Below are 25,194 nucleotides of genomic sequence, written 5' to 3'. Positions count from 1 at the left end.
ACACTCAGACCCTGGCAGCACCTCAGTGGTGAGATGCAAAAGGGATTAACATTCAAGGCAGGCCAAAAGGAGAAGAAAAGCCCACAGACCATGCTCTCCTTGAATGTCTCAAAGCTGCTGCCAGGCTCCCCTGCATTGCTGTGGCTTGTGTAGGGAAGGGTGTGAGCAGGCAGTGCGGGAAGGCTGTAGGGATCATTCTGTTCTCAGAGCAGTATTCCCTCAGGAAACCGGGGACACTTGTTAAAATCATGTAAATAACTGTTGAGCAAGAGAGAGGTACACTGACTTGCATGCCAGATTATGGAGCAATAAAAAACAGAGTGAAGAGTTTCTCTTTTGGAGCCAATGGCATGAGAAAGTGTTTGGAGCCAGGAGGTTTTTGGGGGATGGGGATTTGTGATATCTCCTGTAGGTTCCTAGCCTTTGTGCAGCCAAGCCCACTCTATGCAGCTTTATCTCTGCAGGGAGAGGAGCTGTGAATACCATAAATTCACACATCCTGACTTATTTGTGACACCTCAGAGGAGGCTTTGACAGGGAGCTGATGGGAGTAAATTTGCACTGGGCTTGGCAACGTGCCATGCTTAACAAAGTGGAAAGCTCAAATTCTTATTTCCAGCCTGACACTGAGAATGACAGTCTGGTCCACTCCTGTTCGTTTCCCTTCAGCTTGCTTAACTGCCATGTCCCTCTCTGACAGGTTAGAAACCTGGAACTGGGGAGCCTGCACCACAGTGCTGACCCCAGTTTGTACTGCCTTGCGCATACAGAGAGCTGGACATGATCTACTGCCTTGTCTGCCCTGTGCAGAGAGCTTGGTGCACACCTTTGGTGCTACTGCTGCCTGTTCCCTATAAACCATGGACCTTTCTACTGAGCTTTGGATATTCTATAATTGTAAATGAAAACGTGTGAAAATATCCTGTCAATACCATGATTAATCACAGAGGGAAGAAGACAGCTCCTGGTTTTTTCATGTTAGTGATTTTATAAAAATGTTTAGAAGAGATGGAGGATCCTTAGTCACATTGTGGGGAGTGAGAATAAGGTCCAAAAATACATAAATAGGGCACTCTTATGTCTCCAGGTATCTTTAAGCAATAGGTGCTTACTCTACTGCAAAAAAAAAAGTTCTTGCAATTTACCTTGAGAGGACAATGCAGCTGTGGGAGAACAAACTGGATTGCCTTCTCCTTTATATGGTTTTAGAAAATGATGACTTGGCCTCTGTCTGAAGAATGCCTTTTTTGGTTGATGATGCACAGCAAAACAAAAAAAAGCACAGAATAAAAAAGAAAGGAGCTTATGACCTCAGGGTGAGCTGATGGGGTTGACAGCTTGAAAACATAGTTTTGATGGGGAAATGGAGCAAGTCTGGGTCAGTTTCATTAAAAGATTGAAATGCAATTTTTAAGGGGCCTTTCTGTTACAGCAAAAATGCTTCAGCTGAAAACTGTGGCCTGAAGTATTTGCAAGTAGAGCATGCCACATGATGCAAAAAGAGCTTTTTTCTTCTGTTAAATGCATTAGCCTAGGATATTTGGCTCAACAAACTCAAAAGCAAATCTCAAGAATGCAATGGAAAGTCTTCATTAGCCAGTTACAGGCTAAGAAGCTCATGACTTTCTATGGCTCAGATTTCCAGCTGCAGGCTGGATGGGCTCTTCTAGGGCTAAATGTTGCTCTTCTCTTGTAAAGGGCCAGAAGGCAAAGAGTTACCGAAGTGGATCATCAAGGACTATGCGGTCATGGTGACAGGTACCACTACAGAGTCCCACCTCCACATGGTGAACAGTGAATAACACAGGGCAGGTGTTACCTCAGCTGTCCCAGGAACAGATATATCCCTTTAGGTCATTCCAGGTCCTTTACAGCACAAACTAGCAACTAGGTCAGTATTCCCAGTACAACTTGGAAGGCACTCAGCTCCAGCACTGTCCAAATTAATGATTCCCTTTTCACCTTTATTTGAGTGAAGCTGCCGAAGCAGCCAGAACGGACTATATTGTTGCACACAGTTGATACTGTTTTATTGTCCTGCCTGACGGTGATTTCCTGACCCAGTGAAACAATAACAAACAAGAAATGACATCCCCAGCAGCAGTTCCCAGAGAAGGGGTGAACTGACGGCATCAGCCTTGAAATACATCTGCCCACGTCAGATTCCATTCAGTCACCTCAAACTTTTTGTAGAAGTTTTTATATTTGCTCAGATTTTAATTTTCTTTATAAAGCTATTTTACAAATGTCATTAGTGATTTTTCCAAATAAAATAAGCCAGATCTTCTTGCATAGGGATTAGCAATAGCAATAAATAACGAGTAACTCTATCTTGTACGTTTGCCTTGATGTCTTGAATTGTAATTCAGAGCACAGACTGCCTTGGTTCCTTTGGAGAAGCATATCTCTCTCCACTGATTAACACTGCTGGATGTTTAAAGTTAGACTGTGTTACTACTCCTTCTGGAATCAGTGGAATTACACTGATTCATGCAGACTTAAGGGGTCACCAGATAGTCCTAACTGGACCATTTTGCTATTAATAATATTTCTACTACAGTTAGGAGGTGCTAACCATTACCTTTTTTTTTTGTGGAAGTATTCACATAGTTTCATTAAAAAGGCTGCAGACACCATTGTCAAGAGTTATGCTCATTTAAAATAACTTTTTCCTTCTCAAGCTATCAGGGCCCTATTACCATAGCCACTACCCTCTTCATTTTTTGGGCAGTGCTGCAGATACAGATGTGTGTCTTATCAGGTAACTTCACTGAATTACCCACCACGCTGCTGGTGTCATTCTCAGCACTACTACAGCTGGCTTGTAAACTTTCATTGCAGGCTGGATGCCACAGTTGCATTAAATTGCACTGCCTAAATTGAATGTCACGAGAAAAGAAAATGTCTATGACCATATTCCTCTTGCAAATTGGATATGGAGGGACACATTTTGGGAAGCCTTGTTCTGCAAGACATGAAAATGGAAAAAGCTTTGTCTGGAAGCAAACGTTTAAAATGATTCTTCACATCAGGCTACTGTTTCAGAGCCCTATGAGACTTTTTATATTCAAATATTCTGAGCAATGAGATTTTTGTGATAACACAGTTCCTCTCTCCAAGAGGACTCAGCTATTTGGATTGACAAAGTCCAGAAACTTTAACTTGATTTAGAATTCTTCAGGAAGGTTGTCTTCATTTAAGAGCTGATAACGTCCCACATACTTTTAATTCCAAAAGCATGACAGGTGTCTCTCTTCTTAGAAAAGATGCCATTCTCATTAGAAAAAAGAGTGCATGCTGGTGTTGTCATTAAAAAACCCCAAAAATCCCAACAAAACCAACCAAAGACAAATTCTTACATGCCTGGAGATGGCTGTCTGGCACTACAATCTATATAAACTAGAAAATCATGCTAATTTTCTTGGTATCTAATGTAGGTATCCAGAGAGCACTAAGCCTTGTATCATAAAAGAAAAATAAATTACCAGACTTTAAAATGAAAATCCAAATAGGGGATAACTTTGCTGTTACTGCCTATTTAGGATCAACTATTGGATGCCTAATTTGTGTTTGAAGATAGTGTTTTAAGTTTTTTCAGAACATGTAGAATTGGGTCATTTTCCTCTGATCTAATTACTTAATTATCTGATTATCTGTTAATCTAATCTAAAAATTCCTAATTTTTCTTGGTTTAAGCAATAGGGCTATGTTTCTGTTTTCCTGCTGTAAATGAAATAATCTTGAAAAAGCACAACTTCACCAAAAAGGATAGCAAATATAGAATAAATTGTATCTGCTTCAGACAGGGATTGCAAGAACATCCCTATGTGCAGTGGGCCAATGGATAAAGGTCCATCATTTGCTGCTTTGCTGCACCAGTGGTTTCAAGACATGGGAACTGCCTTACCAGAAATTGGAATGAGGCCAGAGATTCATGGTTGCCAAATTGGAAAAAAGCTCTTGATATTGATTTTCTGTCAACACTGATTTACAACAGTGATTTAAATGTAAAAGAAACTTAATTGTAATATACTGGTTATATTTATATGGTCTTCTCTTGGACGAGACAGTCCAAAGGAAAAATATCTGCTGCTGCTACCCATTAAAAAAGCAAGGGGTCCCTTAGTGAAAACAGAAGAGTTTGCATATCTGGAGATGAAGAACCAGACCTAGTCATCGTTCCTTGGGCAATATGCACGTGACCACATGCAGTTTGCATCCATTGTGCACAAATTTGTAACCACTCTCGTAGAACATCATTGAGATTTGCTTTTTGACACCTGTATGTTTCTCTGAAATGCTTTAGAGATCTCTTGTCTCTTGTTGGACAAAAACAGTCCTGACAGCAAAGCCATTATCTATGCAGTAGGCAAAATCAAATTTTTTCCTCTAAAACAACATATGCTAAAATATATCTGATACTGGATTCACTTCCAGAGAAATTCTGGTTCCTCTTTTCATATGCTGTGTTTGCTTCACTTTGTGAGACATAGATATTGATCCTTCCTCTTGATTCCAGGAAAATTATACTTTCTAGGTACTGTCACGCATTCCTGTTTTTGCATATAAGTGACAAAAATAAACAACTTTTTTTAGACAAGAGATATATTTGAATAGAAACATATTTTCTCCCATAGCTTTTCTTAATAGAACATAAGCATTTCTTTCTGCAAATCCCAAGATGCAGCAAATAAAAAATACGCTTCTTTCTGGTTTTTGTAAGTCTCTAAGCCTGTGCAACTATATGCACTCAAATTTAGGATCCAATAACTCAATCTTAAGCTGTGATCTAGTGATATAAACTAGATCATAAGTGCTATATAAGTGCTAGAAGAATTTAAACATCTGAAAGTATTGACCCTCTTGCTACAAATGGTGACATACATACCCCAGCCCAAGAGGTAATACCAGTGCAAACGCTGTTCCTCAGCAAACACTGCCACCACGATCAGCGTGTGAAGATAAATGCCTTCGCAGAGCATCCAGAAGTAGTTGCAGCCCAGCATGTACTGATGAAAGAATTGCAGCACTTTGCAGCTTACCTGTCAGATAAATGAGAGAAAGTCACACACTTGACCAGCATTTTGCATTTAAGTAGGCAATGACAAATGTTACTAGTATGCTATAAGAAAGCAAAGGGGAACAAAAATTCCCAGGTCTTCTGTTTTTTGGGGCTTTTTTTCAGCACCCACCAGTGAGAGGGATTTTCAACTTTTATAAAAGGTGAATTAAAGGAAGAGCCCTCACAATGTAGAACAGAATTATGATAAGAGCACTCCAAAAGGTACCACAAAATAAAAAAATTCCTTCAAAAGTCAGTAATCTGATGGTTTCTTTAGAACTGAAACAAGCAACTTGTTCTAGAGGTCAAAGGAGGGCTGTGAAAAAGACAATAAGATCGAGCTCCAATTTGGGTGATTTCCTTTTGACCAAACTTAGAAAAGTTTTTTTTCAGGTCTGTCTTCTAAGCCAGAGTCATTTATGCTTTAAACAGCCCCCAGCTCTGAAGTAATTCCTTTGGAAAGTGCAAGTTTTGGTGTCAGCAGAGATTCTTTTTGTAGGGTACCAGGGATACTGTCTTTGCTGCTTTGTGAGGTGAGAGCTTTGCTCTATTTTTATGAACTAACAAACTGACACGTGGAGCTAAATGGAGCTGGTGAAGTGGTTCCCATGCATGGTTCAGACGAGGCTGCAGACTTAGACCTTGACAAGGGATTGTGTCTTCAAATTTCTGGGAAGCAGTGGGCAGATGATGGAGGGAAGCATGTTGTGTCCACTACTGGAGCGCCAGCTGGTGAGGGATAGTGCTGCTGCTCTTCTGAATGGTTCTCATGTCCATTTGCTTTCTTAGGGAGGGCAGTGAGGTCCTGTACGTGGACTTCCTTGCCACCACCACCCAGGAGGGCCAGGAGGAGTGGGCAGGCATTGCTGTGCTGACACAGACCCACCGCTTCTGAGGAACATCACATGCTACCTGGAAACCTGAGGTCACAGCAGTGATGGTAAACTAACAGTCATCATCTGTGGCCAAAGGTAAATACTCCTTTCCCTTAACTTCTGAAGATGTTTTCCAAGCTGACTACCTGGGCTCCACAAGATGTTATTAGCATTCACTTGTCTCTTTCAAGAGACGTTTCAGCAGTTCAGCAGACAGGGGACTGCATGTTCTGCATCTGTCTGGACCGCCCCTCTGGATCAGAAAAGCTTCTTAGCCATCCAGTCCACCAACTTCAGTTGCTGAAAAACATTCCCAATTGCCTGAACATGTGTATTAACTCTTTTTCAATATTTACAGTGCAGCTTGATGTTCATGAAAATATAGGTTTATTGATAGGTTAGGATATAGGATTCTGACAAGATTAGTGCAAAGAACTGATTTTTATTTTCTGGTAATTCATTTTTTCTGCTCACCACATAAGACAGAACAGACTGTTCTTTCTTCCACACTGTACCTGAACAGTTCTTAAAAATGTGTCCAAAAAGGGTTGTATACTGAACCCAACCCAACCAACCACCACCACAACCACCAAAACAAGTGAAAAGGGAAGATATATTTGCTCCTTCTTCTGTGGGCAAAAGTATTCATTAAGGCTCTTATATCATGGACTGTTTTTCACAGGTCTGGGTCAATATGTTTCCTTCCTTGTTCCCTTGCCCATGCTCAGTGCAGCCTCCTAGCTGGTGGCTTACCTTTCTCCGTTCTCCCCTTATGGATCACCCATACCTGCAAGGACTGCCTTGCCTGACAGGCAGTTTCCTCAGTCTGCACACAGATTCAGGTGGCACCCTCCCTGGCATCAGCCAGCCACCCTGGCCTCTAAAATGTAAGCAAACTTCCTGAGCCATCACAGCAGTTTTCCGTGTCTGAGATTTGGGCTGGTCCAGCAACATGTCCCTTGTGGAGGTCTCCTGTCCCTTGCAGGAGGAGCTGCAGGTCAGGGGGGCCACCTGAGGGCTCGAGGCATCATTTTCATGGTGGCTTCAGTGCGAGTGACTCAGAGCGCCTGCGTGTCGCACACAGGCTGGTCCTGCTCCTGCCAGGGCCAAATTGTCCCAGTGCTCCATCCAGTCACCTGGGCTCTAGGAACAACTTTGCCTGCAGCTTGGCAGGTGGAGGGGAGCTGAGCACAGATGGTGAGTTCTGCAATAAAATCCATGATACTTCTCAAACCTGTCATTTTGACTTAATGCTTTCCCTGTTTCAACTGAAAGGAAGGTTACTGTGGATGATCCTTGCTTCTCTTTGCCAGCTGTATGCACTGCTCACCAACCCTCTGAGCAGACACTGACTGAACATACCTTCCACAAGAACCAAGTCAGTCTTTGCTGGAACTTTTATCTGTAGCTCAAAGAAATGCACACATAGAAACACATTCCCTGACAGCTGCAGAGCTGAGCTCCATTTGCTTCATTTCCCAACATTTCTTTCTTCTGTGTACCCCCCATCTGAACTATGACTTTTGGCTTTAAAAATGAAATCTTTTACTTATCCTTTGGAGCAATGGGCATGCAGACAACACATGACTCTTGAGGACTGTAATCACTTCTGATGTAATAAGTTAAAGAAGTAAGAAAACCCTTGGCAAAGAATAAAGGACTGGTGTGACAAGTACTTTGATACACATCACATTAATTTAAGAATTTATCTGCAAAATCTATTATAAGGAGTTTAAGCACAACAGTGCATTGAGATAAATTATGTTAAATTCATATTATTCAAAGAGAAAAAAGAATCAGTCTTTGCTTTGCATGAGCTAACAAATGCAGCCTGTTTCAGCTGGGGCTAAGTGATGCAATGGAAGTATTTTCCTACTATAAAGAAACTGTTTTTCTAAGGTCGGAGCAAGAAAAAGAGATGACCCTTTTACTGATAAGAATTGGATTGGTACAAATAAAATACGACAAATGTAACCAACACCTTGATGTACATTAGTCTTAACTGAGAAAATTGCAAAAGTAGTAAGTTTTATATATTGTTTATTCTTACAGAAACAAGTAAAATAAAACAGCAAGATGATACAGAAGCAAATCTTCCGCCTGCTTACTGCTTGATAACTGATTGTTTTCTTTACTATAATTTATAAATCTTTACTGTAATATATAAAGACTGATACCTATAATTTATAAAGACTGATATTTTTACTATAAGGGTGGTGAGGCACTGGAACAGGTTGCCCAGAGATGTTGTAGACTCCTTGTTCCTGGAAGTGTTCAAGACCACGTTGGATGGGGCTCTGAGTAGCCTGGTCTAAGAGAAGGTGTCCGTGCCCACGGCAGGGCTGTTGGAACTAGATGATCTTTAAGGTCCCTTCCAACCAAACCATTCCATGATTCTACAGTTTTATGACTGTTAACTTTGAGATAAAAACATGTGTAGGGAGTTTGTTTTCTACTGAAGACAAAAGTTTTATTGTAAGTTCTTTGAGGCAGAGGCTCTGTTCTGTTGTGTCTTGTACAATAAGCAGCACAGTCAAACCCAGGAAAGGACTATTGCAGCACCTTCACACTCTGAAGCAGAGTTAAAAGTCATGAGCTTTTCAGTCTGAAGGTGTGCAGGTGACTGAAGCTAGTGGGTTTTAACTCATGAGCAGCACAGGCTGAGACGAAACAGCAGGTCCTTTCTGGTGCAGCCCCATTACTGTTGCGCCGGTTGGTGTGCCTGTCTCCTGAGCAAAGGAATAAACAAATGCTCCTCTTTTTGAGAGTCTGGAAGCAGATAGCACTGTCCTGCACAAGTTGGTGGCTATAGCAAGGGGAAGTGTGAAAAAATTGTCAGGAAAAAATTACCAGCCCTCGAAGTCAGGTAACCACCTGAGAAAGCAGCTCCTTTTGTGCTTCTGGAAGGATGTCCTAGAATGAACTTTTTTTTTGGCAGAATGCGACGTAGAAAAGAAACTCAACCTGCAAGCAAAGAGGCTGCTTCTGGCCATGTGTTTGCATTGCATTGATGGACACAGAAGATGAGAAAGGTTCTTTACAGATCTGCAGGACAGTACCCAAGAAGAAAGATCTCCATTTTTGCTAGTTCTCCTTCCTCATAAAAACACCCTGCAATGACCTTAAATTGTGGCCTAACTACTCAGGGGCTAAAGGGGTCAATAGAAATACAGCCAGTCATATTCTTCTCACTTGCAAATCTTGTAGAGAGTTATGGAACTCTTGTAAACACCACAGCTGCAGTATGCAACATAAGCACTTCAAAAGGATTCTGGAACATTTCCCAGAGGAGAAATAAAACAATTTACTCTCCTTTTACAAGAAAGAGCTAGAAACGGTGTCTGTGATGTTTTGCAGGATATATTGGCATACTGTAAACAGTTAATGTTCCAGTCCTGCCAAAGGAGTCCCAAAGGTCCATCTGCCTATGCAGGACCCTGCAATTGCACAATAATGTAATTGGCATAGTGCTCTCCTCAGCTAATCTCATCAGCAGCCTCTCATCATATGTGCTTGTCATTTCTCTCTTAAGGCTCTCCTTGGTTATTGGTTAATAGTTTATGGACAGCAAACTGCACCATTAATTACCATCTTTACTCATCAGGGCAATTCAAGACAAAACTCTTCAACTACATAAACCCCAGAAGTTCACTTTCAATAGTAACAAAATGTAATATGAAATAAACCTGCTAATTGTTTGAGGAGGTTGTCCTAGTAATTCAGCCAGGGCAAAAGGCCTGACTCTGTTTTGGCATAGTAAAGTCGTACAGATTCCCATGCGTGCTCATTTCTGCGGTGCTTTCCTTGGTAAAGGAACTCAGGTTGGCAGGTTGGGAGGTCTGTGTTTTACACCAGTCCTTGTCAAACCCAGAGAGCCTGCCCTATGGAAAGCAAGTGTGGGAAAGCCCCTCAGCATGCATAATGAAATATGTCTTCTCCAGTGCTCTCTGTCCATTGAAATGCCCCCGACTGACATTTCAAATAAATTGCTGAGAAAAGGCCAGTCAAGGTTATCGATTTTAAACCAAGCCAGCTATATGAGCCTTCACTACAGCTGTGCACTTTGTTTAAAGGGAAATAAACATATTTGACCTTACCATTCTAGTTCCTCTTCACCTCTGGGAAACCTCACCAGTGCATGGCAGCAAAGGACCCCCCTCCAAGAGGTTCCTGCTTGCCATGGAGGCCAGACATGATTTATTCAAATTCAGCTTGAAGGCAATACAGTATATTCTCAAACATTCTAAACCTAGCATTTTAAAGGAGTATCTTCAAGTTTGATTAGTGCTCTGACATTAAACATTGTGTTTTGTTTTTTTTTTTCTGATTATTAGAACACTATTCTATGAAAATATTCTTAAATTCCGAGTATCCATATGTTACACAAACAAGCAATAAAAGGATTTTCCAAAGCAGGACAGTGCTAAGTATTGCAGCTGTAAATCACTATCAGAACATCACACCATTATACAATGTATCTGCAATGAGTCATCCATTAAGCTGTGATCTTGTCAGAAACCTGGCATACTGGGGCTTGGAAGAAGATTAATGCTTTAATATACTTTTAAACAATTTACAGAACGAAATGTACAGAGTTGCTCAGAGGGCTCCTAGGTTTTGTGTTACAAGAAAGCAAAATATGAAATTAAACAATAGAGGATATTCTTAACAGCATGTGTGTCCATGTCTATGCTATAGCAAAGCAGCCAGCCCAGATTTACACATTCAGGACAGTAATTAATACAGCTACATCTGCACATACTTGAGTCCTGGCTGCTGTAGCAGTAGTTCTCCCTGGACTGCAGCTTTGAGCTCTGCAGAGCCCGAGGGGTTATTGTGGCACATCTGGCACTGCCTCAGTGTGCAGAAGCCACTGGCTCCTCACCTGCAGGATGCACCATGGCAAGTGTGATGCAGGGTGTGAGGCAAAGCAAAACAGCCTCATCATTCCCAAGGGGTTTTATCAGCCTGGTTTCTGAGTGGTGTTGCCACTTGCCAGAGGGAAGCAGCTTTTCAGGGAGTCATTGTAGATGTGAGCCTGAGTGATGGAGGAGAGCAAAGAGGGAGAGAAAACAAGGGTTTCGTAAAAAATAACACAAAATGGTGTGACCTGCTCTTCATTTGGACAGGATCTGCTGCCACCTTCTCACCGTGGAGGGAGGTAATTGCCGATAAAAATCCCGCTATTCCAGGCACTGGTCCTCCACCATCACACCAGGAGGAAGAGCCATCAGGCACAGGAGGATAGGACAAGGCAGAGGTTACTCAAATCTATATCCAGGCATAGCCAGGGTAGTTTAAGTTTACATGAAATATATCTAACAGCCATGTGTACCTACCTTATGTTTGAGGTGCAAGATCTAGACCTGCAAAAGGATTTCCTGGGAACTAGGTACACATATAGCTTCGATGACGTGGATATATCCACTCCACGATTCAGTTAAATGCTCCAAGAGTTTTCTAATGATATGACCGGGATTTGAGATACTAAATATAGACACCCAATCTGTCTCTCCAGTAATCAAAAGATAACAAGAGAGGTGATGGAGATTATAGTAAAAATTACCTCATCCTAAAGGATATATCTTAAATAAGCCAGATGGATAGCACCCTGAATGTAACTTTGTCTATCTTTAGCATGGGATGACTAGGTCAGCTGTATGTGTCTGCAAAACAGGTGTGCAAATGTAAGACATGTCTGACCTTAAATGTTTATGAGTGTTTTAATTCTCCAGACGTACTCAGATGCTGTTCTAGTGTCTTTCCCAGGGTAACCTGCCGCTAGGTAGAGCTACCAGCCCTTCAAAGGATGTTGGGCCAAGGGGACGCCAGAGAATTCTGAAGTCAGTCGGTTGGGTGTATGCAAGCATAAGCTCAGAGGTGAAATGGTGAGCAAAGGAGCTCAATTATCCAAACAACTGGCCTATTATTGGCCAATAGCTCATTCTGCCAACTAAATTTAAAGGTCATGTACATAACTAACCCAAGCCTCTTGATTTTTAACTCCTGCTGGAAGTCATTACTGTTTCTTCTTCCATACCCTTATTTCACATGTTTGGCTGTCATCTGTAAAGGCACTTTGATATTCTTTCATTTTTTTCTCTTCTGATTCAGGCTACTTCTAGTCTTAGATACTTTCAAGAAGCACAGGGTAGCAGGATCATGGCTGAAAATGGGCAATACCTCTGGTCTGCACAGCAGTCATTGAAGGGCATGTCTGATTTCATAGTACAGGTGTGCAGCATGATGTAGCCTCTGGAGAGGAATGGGCACTCTGCATTTAATTCACCTGGCCTGATTTAGCCACCTGCTTTAGAGTGAGGTAAGTGGTCTCTTGGACTGAGACGCAGTTGCCTCCACAGGAAGCACTGCCATTTAATCAGACAAATCCCAGTGAGGAAAATATCTGTGGCAGCATGGTATCAGGGAGAATACCGTGGTTTGGAAATATTATGGTACTGTCCTTCTGAGGGTAATTCCTTTACAAAGAATTCATGTTTTGAAAAATTTTGAAAAATCTTTTTGGGCAATTCATACTCAAATTTCTCGCATTTCAGTTAGACCCTTTCAAAGATACGGCAAGGAAAACTTGGAGAGACACCTTGGGAAAATGATGGGAATTACTGCTCTGCTTCATGCCATTTAGACACTGAGAGGTCTGTCTTAAATGAATCCAGGTATTCTTTAAGCCGGAAAATTTGTGAGAATTTATTGAATATGTCTGGTTCTGAATTCACACCCTGCCTTACTCTGCACTAATCTCACTGAACTTGGTAGGAGGGGAAAGACTTGATCTTTCCTAGGATGGAGGAAGAGATTCTGATTTACATCTGTATTACCACAGTGTTTGCTAGTGCAACCCAGTGATTTCAGTGAGAGTGAAACTGGCACAGCACAGTCCTGGTGCTGGTCATGAGCCATGAGCTTACTGTTGGCAAAAACTTCATTTGCAAATGATTCACCGGCATAAAACAAATTCCGACTCTGAAAGGTGAACACATGTTCCTGAATCAAAGTGACAGTCAGTCCTTGCCTCCATGGAAGGTCACACAGCTCTCTGCTCATAGGCATAGGACTCTGACAGTGATTCCACACTGGTTGTGCCTGGGTGCCAGAGCTGGACAGTAGGATATCCTATGCCTGTGCATCCTGTACAGTACTGCTCCATTTTCCTCACCCCTGCAGCTTAGAAGGACTGGACAGGTCTGGTAAGGGAGAGTCTAGACAGAAAATACTGTTAGGCAAAGAATTACACCCTGAGAAGTGTGATTCTGCTGATACGAGAGGAGTGCAATGGCAGCACTGTCCTCTCCTTATATCAGTTTTCCTTTATGGATGGGGGCATAGACAGATAGAGTAGGAATTTCCTTTCCCTGTCACCTCCTGTGGTCACCCCTCCGTACACACATGAACATCAGGAACTGTGCTTGCTTGCACCTCACAGGCTCAACCATCCCAACTGTGAACCTCAGAAATGTGATATGGTGCTTTGTTCAATTCAGAAATTCTTCTTAGAGGGGACAACTTCTCTCAAACTCTCAACATTAGTGCCAAATCTTCATGTTCTCACTCTCATTCTATTGATTTCACAATTGCCCAGGCTCTGTGTCACCTCTTTGTGGCTAAATTGGCTGCTGAGGCTCCTACAACTAATCTAATGGAAGCGGGATGGAGGAGGAGATGTACTAAGATAAAAGATTTCAGAGATGCTTTGAGAGCCACAGGAAAGTTCTGGAAATAGTCACATTAAAAAAAAAATCCAATTATTTAAGAAAAATGGCACCTCTTGAAGCTCTACCCCAAGTATAATACGTGAAACCACTCAGAAGATCGAAATGTCCCTTTCCTTTGTGGATTTCCACCTTTGCTGTTTCCACCTTTGCTGCTCTATGAGGGGGACTGCTGAGGCAACTAAGGAAGATAAGTCACATGGAGCAGCAGTTTTGCCATTTATCTTCACTGGTATTATCTATGACCACCACGTTTGATAAAAATATGTTTTAAACCCCCCAGGCTCTGCCAGGCTAGATCAGCAGGAACTGAAAGCAAGAAGAGACGAGAAGGTAGCATTGGTATGGCAAAAACCCCTAAAATTGACACTCTTTCTGAAATGCTGCAAATCTCCTTTGTTTTCTTGTCTTACATTGTCTCTCTATTCCTTTAGGAACATGGGGAATACCAATACTGGAACCCCTGGAACCCCATAAATCACAGTAACAGTGCTTTATGCACTCCTCATCTGCCCACACAGCTCAATGTTTTATTTCTACTGTTTTGCTGTAACTGTGATAGGGAGGAAAACCTAACACAACTGGGCAGTCACAGTTTTCACTTGAATTTTTAATGGAGAGATTATTTGTAGTGTTCTAGTGTCCATGAGAAAGCTAGGTTTTTTAATATTGCTACTACCATGGCCTTGCTTTAAAAATTTTAATGTTAGCGGGCACCAGCCTTTGTGCTCTCTTGCTCTAACTAGTAATGCTGAATGGGAAGGGTCTTACTGGTTAGAAGGCTTGCTTGTTCCAGGAGGTGGGTTTTGGGCAGTTCAGATAACAAAGTGCCCCTTGTTCATCATCCCACCTCATACCCACAGCGTCAGCAACCTTAGCGAAACGCTTGCAAAGGGAAAGGGACTGCGTGCTCCTGCCAGAGACACACAGTGCACGTTGCACCATCAGCTAGAGTGGTAAAATAGCTCAAGATCTTTAAAATATATCTACATCTACACAAGGAGGGAAAAACAGCCTCCATCCTCTCACCCCCGTGTTCAAGAGCTAAGTTAGTTACAGATGCTGCCAGGAGGAAAAGAAATCACTCTGTGTGTAATTAAACAGGGATTGCTTTGGGTTCTTCCTTACCAGCTCTGCTACTGAACCCATCCATATAAGAGGGTGTACAGATTGTTTATACAGTAAGGCCTAAAGGAGCTGTGTGGAAATGAGATGGGACTTGACAGTGAGATTGGAGTGTTCCTGAATAGATGCTGTGTCCTTACTCTCTGACATAACATGGCCAAGCATGAGACTCCACACAGGGCTCCTAGGAACTACAAGTGGAGGACTGGCCCTTGCCATGGCCTCTATAAAACTGCAATTGAAATATAAACTTCCACACCATACAATGACAGAAGCAAGGGTGAAATTACTACATAAAATGTGAAGAGGCTACAGAAGAACCCGCAGAAAGAAGAGAACAGATATCTCTAGTAGAACAGGAAAGTGAACAAAATACAGTAAAATCTCTAAAAGCTTTTGTGGAAGAGGTTCTAATTACTGAGACATTACAAATTGGTGACCAAACTTAGCCTCCCCTAAAAGCATATTTATATTGGTGCTCATGGAGCTGATGAATTTGCTCAGTTTCTCATTGGCAGAGCTGCCCCTTCAGGCATTAACTGTAGTTTCCCTTTACCCCCATCAATACTGAGTATTAAAATTACTAGTCTTGTGGAATACAGAAAATGAAAAAAACAGATCTGATGAGTAAGATTATATTGAGGGATTTGGCAGCAAGAGTTTTATTTATATTTCTGGAGGTTTTAATGGAAAACATGAAATGCTGTCCACAGATCACCCTTCTACTGTGGGTCAGTCTCATTTAGGAAGGTGATGGATGATATGTCTTCCTATAAACACTGTTCCAGTAAGAGCATAATTTCTAATTCAGATACAATCAAAATTTTCAGTATATGTAAATAAGTGTTTTTTCACGTGTCCTGTTTATTTTTGTTTAAATATCTTTGAACCTCTTCCATTGCTTCTTCATTTCTTGTATGGCCACCTGGACTAGGATCTTTCTTTTCCATGATTTCAGATCCAGATAAATCCAACAGAAAGAGAGAGAGAAAGAGAGAGAGAAAATTGTATAACCAGAAAACATGAAGTAAATAAGCAAATTAAGATTATCATAAAAGCGGCTTGACTTACCATTTTACATGAGCAGAATGATCATCAAAGGATTTACTCTTAGCAGCAGTGTGAGTAAGGATGTGATACAGACTCTCCTCATGTAAATGATGCTTTGGATTGTCTCACATCGTTTCTCCCTGGGTCACAGGGAGAATGGGGGTGTCTTGGTGTTAGGAAAGAATTTCCTCTCTTGATCCTCCTGACTTTTCTCCTTGTTATTTAACAGATCATTCTTTCTTCCTTCAAAATTATGTGGATTTGTTGATATCCTCATAAATTATGCATCACTGAAAGTATTTTCCCATGGCATTTCATATTTAAAATCAATTGTGAAACTTTAGGTAGGAAAAAAAAGTCAGGAACTATTGGGGTGGAAACACATTTATTATTTTTCAGAATAAATACCACTAACTTCATCTCTGTATATGGCTGTTACCTGAATGGTATCTGTGATTGCTTGAAATTCAATCTACACACTTCAATATTTCTGTATGTGCTAAAGGTGAGAGCCATACATACATGAGCCTGTGAAGATCCAAAGATGCACATGTGGAAAGTGGATAAATGCAGCGAACTACCAGAAGTCAGATGCAGTAATCTTCAAATGGACTTATTAAAACAGAGGGTGCAGTAGGAGTAGAAAAAACCCAAGCTGTAAAACTGTCATTTGCTCTGTTAATACGCATCAGCATAAAAATGTTATGGGAATTTTTTGTATATTTTTTTAACATTTTAAACATAAATCCCTAAAATCTTCATATACTCACATAGAGATTTTCTGTACTTTCATCATATGTTAAAAATGTGCTCCTGTCTGTTCATTTTCTTTTCCCAATCACAAACTTGTAAGTTTATTATGTTGCTAAGGTAGCAGGGTACACTTTCTAGTAATGTTGGGAGACTTTGAACAGATTAACAGGTCACCTCACCTCCTTTTTATTCTTTTTTGGTTTTTTGGAAGGGAAATCTAGAACGTGAGGCAGCGAGTGTACTCTCGTGCCATACTTGATGGTGGAACAAAAATGAAAGACGCAAGATGTTTTGGCCTTGTTCGTCTTCTATAGACAGCCTTTCACTGCTGTGTCAAAGAGCAAATCTGGTTTGGAAGAAGAAATTACAAAACAGAGGCTTTGCTCATCAAAACATCTGCTTAGCCAATAGCTGGAGCCAGTTTTGTTAACAGGACATCAGCTGGGTCTTTTCCATGACTATACTGAGCATTTAGGCTCCTCTTCATTTTCTGACCAGAGGCCTGAGAGCTATGCGCAGTACATGAACCTCTGTACCACTTTGGGCTCCATGGCCTCCAAAGGTAACCACCTGTGTCATTTTTATACTCTGTGCCGTAGCATTAGAGGTTGGGGTTTTCATCAGGTGATGCTCAGTGGGCTGGTACCTGTTCTGTGGCTACATGGCTCTATGGGAGCCCCTGAGAGCTTTGTCATTGGTGTCAAGATTTCACTTCAAATAAAGATCAGGCCAAAAGGCACTAGATACAGTTTTTTAAAGAAATCTTATAACACAAGACTCCTTCCCATGTCCTCAAATTTTAGTTTAAACCATTTCAGATAGTTTATTTGTGCTGTCAGAAAGAATCATTCTTAACCCTGAGGTAATGATTTTACTTCAATTTATGTGCCTGATACCATCTGCCAGATTTTTATCTTCAAATATCAAGTGAATTTTCATTGCATCTCTTGCACAGGCTATGTACGTATTATGCTATGCAATGAGGAGAAACAAAATGTGTGATTTTAAAATTATTCTTCTTCTCTCCTATTTTTTAATCTCCAGATGGTCCCTGAGGCTGGTGATGTCTTCTTTAGGCTATATATTTTCTGCTTTAATTAACTTAATCAGCACACATTTGAGAGACACACATGTGATCAGATAATATCAGGTGCTAATATTTAATTGCTTTCATGAAATTAGAAGCAGATAAATGGTTGAATCATAATTGAACGATCTTATTAGGCTACAAGGTGATCAGTGTTAAAATGAAACTTGAGATTACCACGTTTGCATTAATTTCACATTGGTTGGGGCTGCTGTTAGGACTGAGCACAATGTGATTGCTGGGTTAGGGAGCAAGATCAGAGCTGGATGAGATCTGCCGTACATATTTATCAGCTGAGGCAATGGCACAATTTGTATCACTCCATAAGAGCAGTGAAGGAAACTAATTCTTTGATTTACCACCTCCCAAGTTAAAAAATGCAGCAAATAGACCTTTTTGTGTGTTACACTGAAATAAGCTGTCTTTCTCTCCACCCTGTCCCTCCCCAGTGTGTGTGCTTGTGAAGAAGGACAGGCATCTACCACCTCAGGGGCTTTGCTGGGAATCATCAGGTGCTTGTGGCCGGGAGCAGTGGAGGTCTGACACATAGTTGTATGGATGGGCTGGCTGGAACAAGTCTGGGGCTTGTACAAGATTCAAAGAGTTTTATTGCTTGGTAACAGAACTGAGCAAGGTTGAGTGAAATTCTCTGAATCTGCACCCTCTGTGTGTGTTTTCCCAGATGGCTATCATTAGCTGCTGAATGGGAATTCTTGGTTCATTGGCCATAGTAATTTTACTTGGGTGTTAAGATGGAGAGAAGTCATGCAGTACTTACAGGATCCCTTTTTACAAGGCCCGGGTTAGGGACAACAGCAATGAGGTGGGCAATTGTAAACATGGAGTTCAGCACATAGGAAAAAAACAAATTCTTATGCAGTGTTATCCTTTGACAGCTGAGGCTCCTGAAAAATATACAACACATGTTGTAAATTAGTGTTTTTCTTCTGATGTCACTTTAACAAGCTCTTTCTGGCAACAGTCTCTCAAGAATGTCTTTTGGCAAGGCATAATTGGAAAATACATGCCTTGCATTGCAGCCATAACCTCTGAAAAATTTTTGGGTTTGTTTTTACACCTGTTTAGCACCACATGCTTTTTAAACCATGCTGTAAAGACCTATCCAGCTACATTCTTAGCTCTTGATGCCTTTCTTTATTTCATGGTAATTGAGATATTTAGTGGTGAAGCAGAACCCTGAGAATTATTGGATGCGCATGATACAAGTAATGAATATCAGGAATACAGCTTTCTTTATAAGTAACTGTTCCCTGGAGACTCAATTTCTCAAATACTCAGATGAAAATTATTTTCTACTTCAGGATTAGTAGTGAGACAGGATGGGAATTTGGGCAGGAATCTCCTTAAATTACAGGGGGATTTGGGTTGGTATCCTGCATATTTCTAACTCCAGCTGAGATTCTAAAGCAGCGGAGGTTGTTTTCCTGCTCAAAAGGAGAAGAAATCTCTTGAAATGACTGGTTTTGGGGAGGGTAGGATTTATGCTATTGTGGGTGGCAGTTTCACAAGAGAAGTTTTCAGAATTCTTGTGAAACTAAATCACGACTACAGTTTCTGACCCAAACCATCTTCCCCATTTCTAATTCATGCCCAAATCCTCATGTCACCTCCTCATACATCTCTGAGGCAGAGAAAAAAGCCCCTGCAGCACTCCATGCCCTGGAGCATAGCAATAGGCTAACAGAAGGTGTCTGCAGAAAGGCCCTCATGGAGCTGTTAGATAATGCTGTGATGTCCAGTGATCACTGAGAGCAAGAAGGCAAAACTGCTAGGTAAAGAACAGCCAAGAAATACTGCTGTCTTGGTGGAGTAAGCTCAGCACTAGGAGTCTTTTGCAGTCTGGAATGGAGCACAGGCTGTGGCTTTCTGTTCCTCTGCATGTGGAGGCCAATGCAGAATGCATTGTCTTCAATAAGAGAGAGCTAATCTAGCCAGTTGAATCCTTTTCTGCTTATTTTGCTTGCTTGCTTGCTTGACTTATTTCCCTTCTTTAGCTCTTTGGTCACCTGCCATTTATTCTTTGTTTTCTTACACCTACTTTCCGAGTCATTGCACAGAATTCTTCCTTTAGCTTGAGCTCATCTTTCTGGTTATGGTTATCACCATCCAGCAATGCTTATCACTTCTTTTCACCTTCTTATTTATCAAGGCACCTTCTTTGGTTCAGGGTGTCCTTGAGATGCAGATCCTGGTGTCTAGGAATGAGAGTATCTCTGTACACTTGCCCTGATCTTATAGTCTTCTTTTAGCATCAGCTATTGGCAAATATTGAGCACCAGATACAGGGCTGGGTTCGTGAACTTCCAGTTTGATTCACTGTAGGACAGGGTATTGGAGAAAATGGACCATTCTTTGGAGCTATTTTTGCTACACTATGTACCTGTGCTTACCCCACCTCTATTTGTCCCCATCACAAATCTAGTCTGACATTCCTTTTCTGCTCCTAAGCTCTGGTGATATTTATTTAGTCCTGAGTCTTCTTTTCTCCCCATGCTCCATCACAATACTTTGCCTATGCTACTTAACCCCACTGTTCTTGGGACACTATGACATCCTTATCACTCTCTGTCTTTCTTTTGCAGCCCTGGGAACAGGACTGGTGTGACATCAATGCTGTTCCCAAGAAATAAAAATTTCTGTATTACCAGGAACAGTCTCTTCAGCTCCTGGCCAAAGAAGTGCAGACACTTTTCTTTTCAGCTGCCTTTCTATGTGGTTTCTGGTACAGAGTCTTTAGTGATGATCTCAGCCAGGTACATGTCTCTCAACTCCCATTCCTGTCCTCTCTAATAGCTCTGCTTGACTTTTGGCAGTCTTATTAATCTATAAAATTGGACTGTCCCTCACTGCATGTTGCCTTTTTCTGCTGTCCAGCTTCCTTTATCTGCCTGCCTTCCCCTCTTAGTTTTACTCTCTCCTCCTTTTCCCTCAGTGTTCCCCATCTTTTTTCCTTGATTCCGGATTTCATGTTAAAGATCCACCTGTACCATTCAGCATGTATTTCCATACCCTCACTTTCTAATTTGACCTTCATTTTCTCATTTTTGAGTACTGAGAATACTGAATTTCACCCCTAGCCACTTCTTTTCCTCTCCTACCCTGTTGTTTAGTTTTCAAATTATTTTCATGCTTTGTGCCATGTTCTCCCTTGCACCTGAGGAACGCCCCCCCCCCCCAAAATTTCACAAATTATCCTTCCATCCATTACCCTTCAACTCCTTTTAAAAGCCTTGGCAGCAATTAGACTGCAGGTGCATTCATAACACACCATCTATTATTTTGGCAAATCTAGATTTGTTGTACTCCCCATCTGGATTTATGCAAATGTCTTTGTTTTAATAATTCAATTGGAGTGATTTGGAGCTAGGAGTACCTCTTTTCTTTTGTGTTTTATTAAATAAGATAATGGGGTCTCAGTCTGCAATTATAGGAATACTGAAATAATGTGACGATGCATGTAGCTGTTAGACACTCTACTCTGTGAATACTTTCTCCTGTTATGAGTTTGCAGTGCTTAGTGATGCTCACCACTACTGATTTATTATTCCATTCTGAATGTACTGCAGCATCTGTGATGCCAGATCATTATGGATCCTGATACCCAAAACTGAACTGAAAATAAATCTCTGCTAGCAAAAACTTATATGTGGGAAACTGCAATCCCTCCAAGCTGCCTCTAAAGTCAAAGGCTATTATACAGTCCTGAAATCATCTCTTGCTATGTGATAGACTGTCTGACTGACAGCTTCCCTTCAGCTGAAGGTCAAATAATCTATTGCTGTCATAGCGAGATGATAGAAAACAAGTGAAGGTAACATGAGCCCTGCTCCCACACAGCTTCATTCTCACTTTCCTATGATTGTAGTTTGGTTTCCTCTTTTTCCTCCCATTATGAAGCACTTTGGTTTAATTCCTTTCTCTCTTCTCCCTGTAACCTTTGTGTCATGGCTTAGTCATGGAAGGGGAAGGAGAAGTGGAGGAGGAAAGAGAGGAAGAGGTGTGTTACTGTCTGGAAGGCTGCTGCAAAGACCAGTCTTTCAGTGCGGCCTAGCACCAGTCAAGATCATGCGCTGTCCGTGACTCAGAGCTCAGAGTGAGTCAGACAGGCTGACCCTGACTCGCTTGCTGCAAGGAGTCACCTTTCTGATCCATTTAGCATACATAATTTGACCAGATCCCGTCTTTACTGTCCCAAAGAACTCAAACCAGGGTATGGGGTTCAAAATCAGATTAAATTGTGCTCTTTCAAGTCTTCTCAAAGCTTTACTGTGGCTATGGTTTTGTACTGTTTATCTACTTAGATGGGAAGGGAATTCATCAGTCCATTGGGCAGAGTTTCTAGCTATCTCTGCATCTGATTAAGATGTGTTATCACAAGCACTCATCAAATTGCCTCTTTGGAAATTACCAGAATTCACGTCCTGTATTTTGGATCCACCTATTTGGAGTTTGCAATCTATAATCTATGAAAAGTCCAACCATTTTGTTTTCCTGTGTTTCCTAGTCTTATTCTTGGTGGTGGTGATGTTGGGTGCTTGATCTTTTACTACTCTTCCCGTTTGACAGTTGAGGCAGAGGCATCTAACTGAGAGCAGACAGGTTCACTAAAGAACAAGACTGAAATTCTCTAGTGAAGTTGCCATACATTAGCTGTAGTGCTTTCAGTGAATATCAGTTTAGTCTCCCTTAAAATTCTGATACAGCACATCACTGTTTTTCCTTTTAATGAGGGTAATAGGCCGCACACTAATGCCAAATTCACTCTTAGGGCAGAGTCCTGTAAGCACCTACTCAGGTTAATAGCTCAATCCTTCAGTCTCAGATGCAAGTAGCCTTGTTCTTCAGGAGCTGGGAGCTCTCAGCCACTGCCCCATACAGTCACTGTGCCTGGCAGGCTCTGGACATGCTCTTCAAGGAACATAAGGCAATAGGTAAATGAAAGGCCTTACTGCATCCCTAGTTGCATCATTTCCCCATGGGCTGCGCTTTCACACCAGTCCTGACAACATAATAACATGGTCTTGGTTACACACCACTGGGAGAGGTCCCAATAGTGAGAGGAGCCTATGCTCAGACTTCTTTGTCAGGATTATATAAAAAGACACTCAGAAGAGGGGCTTCTCACTGCCATGATGCCTTTCAAGATTTTCTTTGGTTGAGATGCCTCAGGGAAAGAAGAGAGAGTGTAAGAAACACTTACTTGAAATAGAAGAAAATTGCCAAGGAAATCAACAGGGATGTAATAGACAAAGCATGGCCAACGATTGCCATATAATAAAGTATGAACGCCATCTGCAATTTAACAAAAAGAAAAGGCAAGCATGAACAATTTGCAGGCACTTGGTTTGTTTTCTCATTAAGGAACAACCTACAAAAGCAACCTCCTATTTATATTTTTTTCTTTCATTCTTTTTCTATATATTTTTAATATCAGCAATCTCTTAAATAGCATGACTCATGGTCTAAAGATAAAGTGTTTCTTACATATGTAGATCTGTTCCTGATGTACTGAAGTAACTGGTGATATCCCTGCTCACACCATGTCACTAACATTCCCAAGCTCTAGGAGAGTGCAGCAGACTTAATACATTCAGATTTTAAGTACACCCATGACAAGTTTTCACATATATGCAAAAAATTGTTAAATAATAATAATAATTTAATAAAAAAATATTCAATAAAATAGGTTACTGCAGGATTAGCGGAAAACTTTCATGGGTTGAAAGCAGCTTAAGCAACAAGGATTGAAAGCTTAATGGTCACTTTTGGAGATGAGTCAGTAGTTAACTGCCTTCAGGACTTGTATTAGGGCTCAGGTTTTTTCAGTGTATTCATCAATTCATGATGCAGAGAAACTTCTAAATTTCCAGGTGATACTTAGGTCTTCCAGACAATAGTGAGGCACTTACAGAGATCCTCATTTAACTGAGAGTACAAGAAGATGCTGTATGAGCTTTAATACAAAAAAAAGTGGGCTGATAGACCTAGGACAAGTGATCTAAATCCTGTCTGCACAATGCTTAACTTAGAACTGGAAACCAAACTCAGGACCGGGATCTTGGAGTCATCCAGGCCGGTTCTCTGAATCATTGGCTCACCGTGTAATGATAGCAAAAAAGCCAGCAAAATGCTGATTATGGCCAAAAAAGGCACTGAGGGTAGAACATCAACATATGTTTGAAATTTACACCACAAGCCTTAAATGCACGTGTGCTTCTGGTCTCCATACCCTATGGGCATAGCAGAGCAAGGAAAGGTGCAAAGAAGGCAACTAAAAGAGGTGAGACTGGGTTTCTGTGGGTGAAAAGGCTGGGATTCTCCTCTTTGGAGAGGAGAAATCAGAGGGGGCTTATGACCAAGGTCTTCAGAGTCATGGGAGCAGCAGATGTGGTGAGCATTATCAACTCCCACCACACAAGAACAGCACACCCAGAGACACATTCTGGTTCACATTAGTGTGAGCCTCTTTACTGGGCAACTCAATGGTCTGACAGTGCCGTGAATCCAGTGCCCATGGACAGATAACTGGGCTTTCAACTGTGACTTGTGGCAGTGAAATCTAAGAGAGGCTGATCCACATTTTTTATGCCAGTTGTAAAATAAAATTGCAGGACAGCACCTGAACTTCAGAACGTTGAGGTATTTAAATGTCACACTTTGGTGTCAGCCAAGCTCTTAAGCATCAGCCGTCTGTCAGAGGAGTGCAGGAGGCTAAATGTCATGCCAGGCTTCACCACTGCCTCTTTTCTTAAAGCAAGGACATAGTAGCTGCCTGTGCTGCAAAAAAGACTGGAAGTCTTAGTTTCTCTGCTGGGTTTATTTTCTTCTCAGCTCTACTTCATCCTTTTTTTTTTTTTTTTTTTTTTTGCTATGCATGAGCAATTTTCCATTTCTCAGTGATTAGATGAATTCCTTTTTGTAGCCTGAAGTTTTGACACCCACATCTTTTCGGTGTTACCAAGTAATTCTAAACTTTCACTTGAGAACAAATACAAAGACAATTCAGAAAGCAAAGTCATTCCCCTTAGTAAAGTTGCACATCTTGTATAATTTGGTCTCGAGACATTTTACAGCTTTCAAATAAACTTCTGCATTCATTAACCTAGGTGGTGGTGGCCTGATCCAGATTTAAACCAAAGTCACATTTACACTGATCAGACCATGTAGAAGAGACGTGATCTGAGTATAAATACCATTCACCAAGTTATGGAAAACTATGCATATTAATTGAAAATACCCTAGGTCTTCTAGTTTTCCTTCATGAAGACTAACCACTGCATTGCTAATGAGCACAAATGCTTGATAACTTGTTCTGAGAGCACCAGCAACCCCAGGCAGGACAGACCTGAGTGTGGAGAAGATGAGACGACTTTCTCCAAAACAGAGTAGTGGGAGACGTTTACCTGTGTAAGTGATATTTCTTCCACTTCGTACTACATGGTTGCTGTGTTTTTTCATGACATTAAAGGGATATTTTCTTAAAGCCTGAAT

The 25,194-nt window shown here is 41.2% G+C and overlaps 1 protein-coding gene across 1 annotated transcript in view; it reads right to left on the bottom strand.

Annotated features, from left to right (window-relative positions):
• The window catches only part of CALCR (calcitonin receptor), a 161,085-nt gene that overhangs the window by 24,718 nt on the left and 111,173 nt on the right, over positions 1 to 25,194 (bottom strand). Inside the window, exons 6-8 of the mRNA XM_048305453.1 lie at positions 22,904 to 22,995; positions 18,461 to 18,587; positions 4,889 to 5,042 (exon numbers count right to left, since the gene is read on the bottom strand). Of these exons, the coding sequence (XP_048161410.1) occupies positions 4,889 to 5,042; positions 18,461 to 18,587; positions 22,904 to 22,995 (373 nt within the window). The remainder of the gene's footprint in view (positions 1 to 4,888; positions 5,043 to 18,460; positions 18,588 to 22,903; positions 22,996 to 25,194) is intronic.

Source organism: Corvus hawaiiensis, chromosome 1 (genome assembly GCF_020740725.1).
Source record: "Corvus hawaiiensis isolate bCorHaw1 chromosome 1, bCorHaw1.pri.cur, whole genome shotgun sequence".
NCBI classification, from domain to species: Eukaryota; Metazoa; Chordata; class Aves; order Passeriformes; family Corvidae; genus Corvus; species Corvus hawaiiensis.
This window is presented reverse-complemented; position numbering and strand designations above follow the sequence as displayed.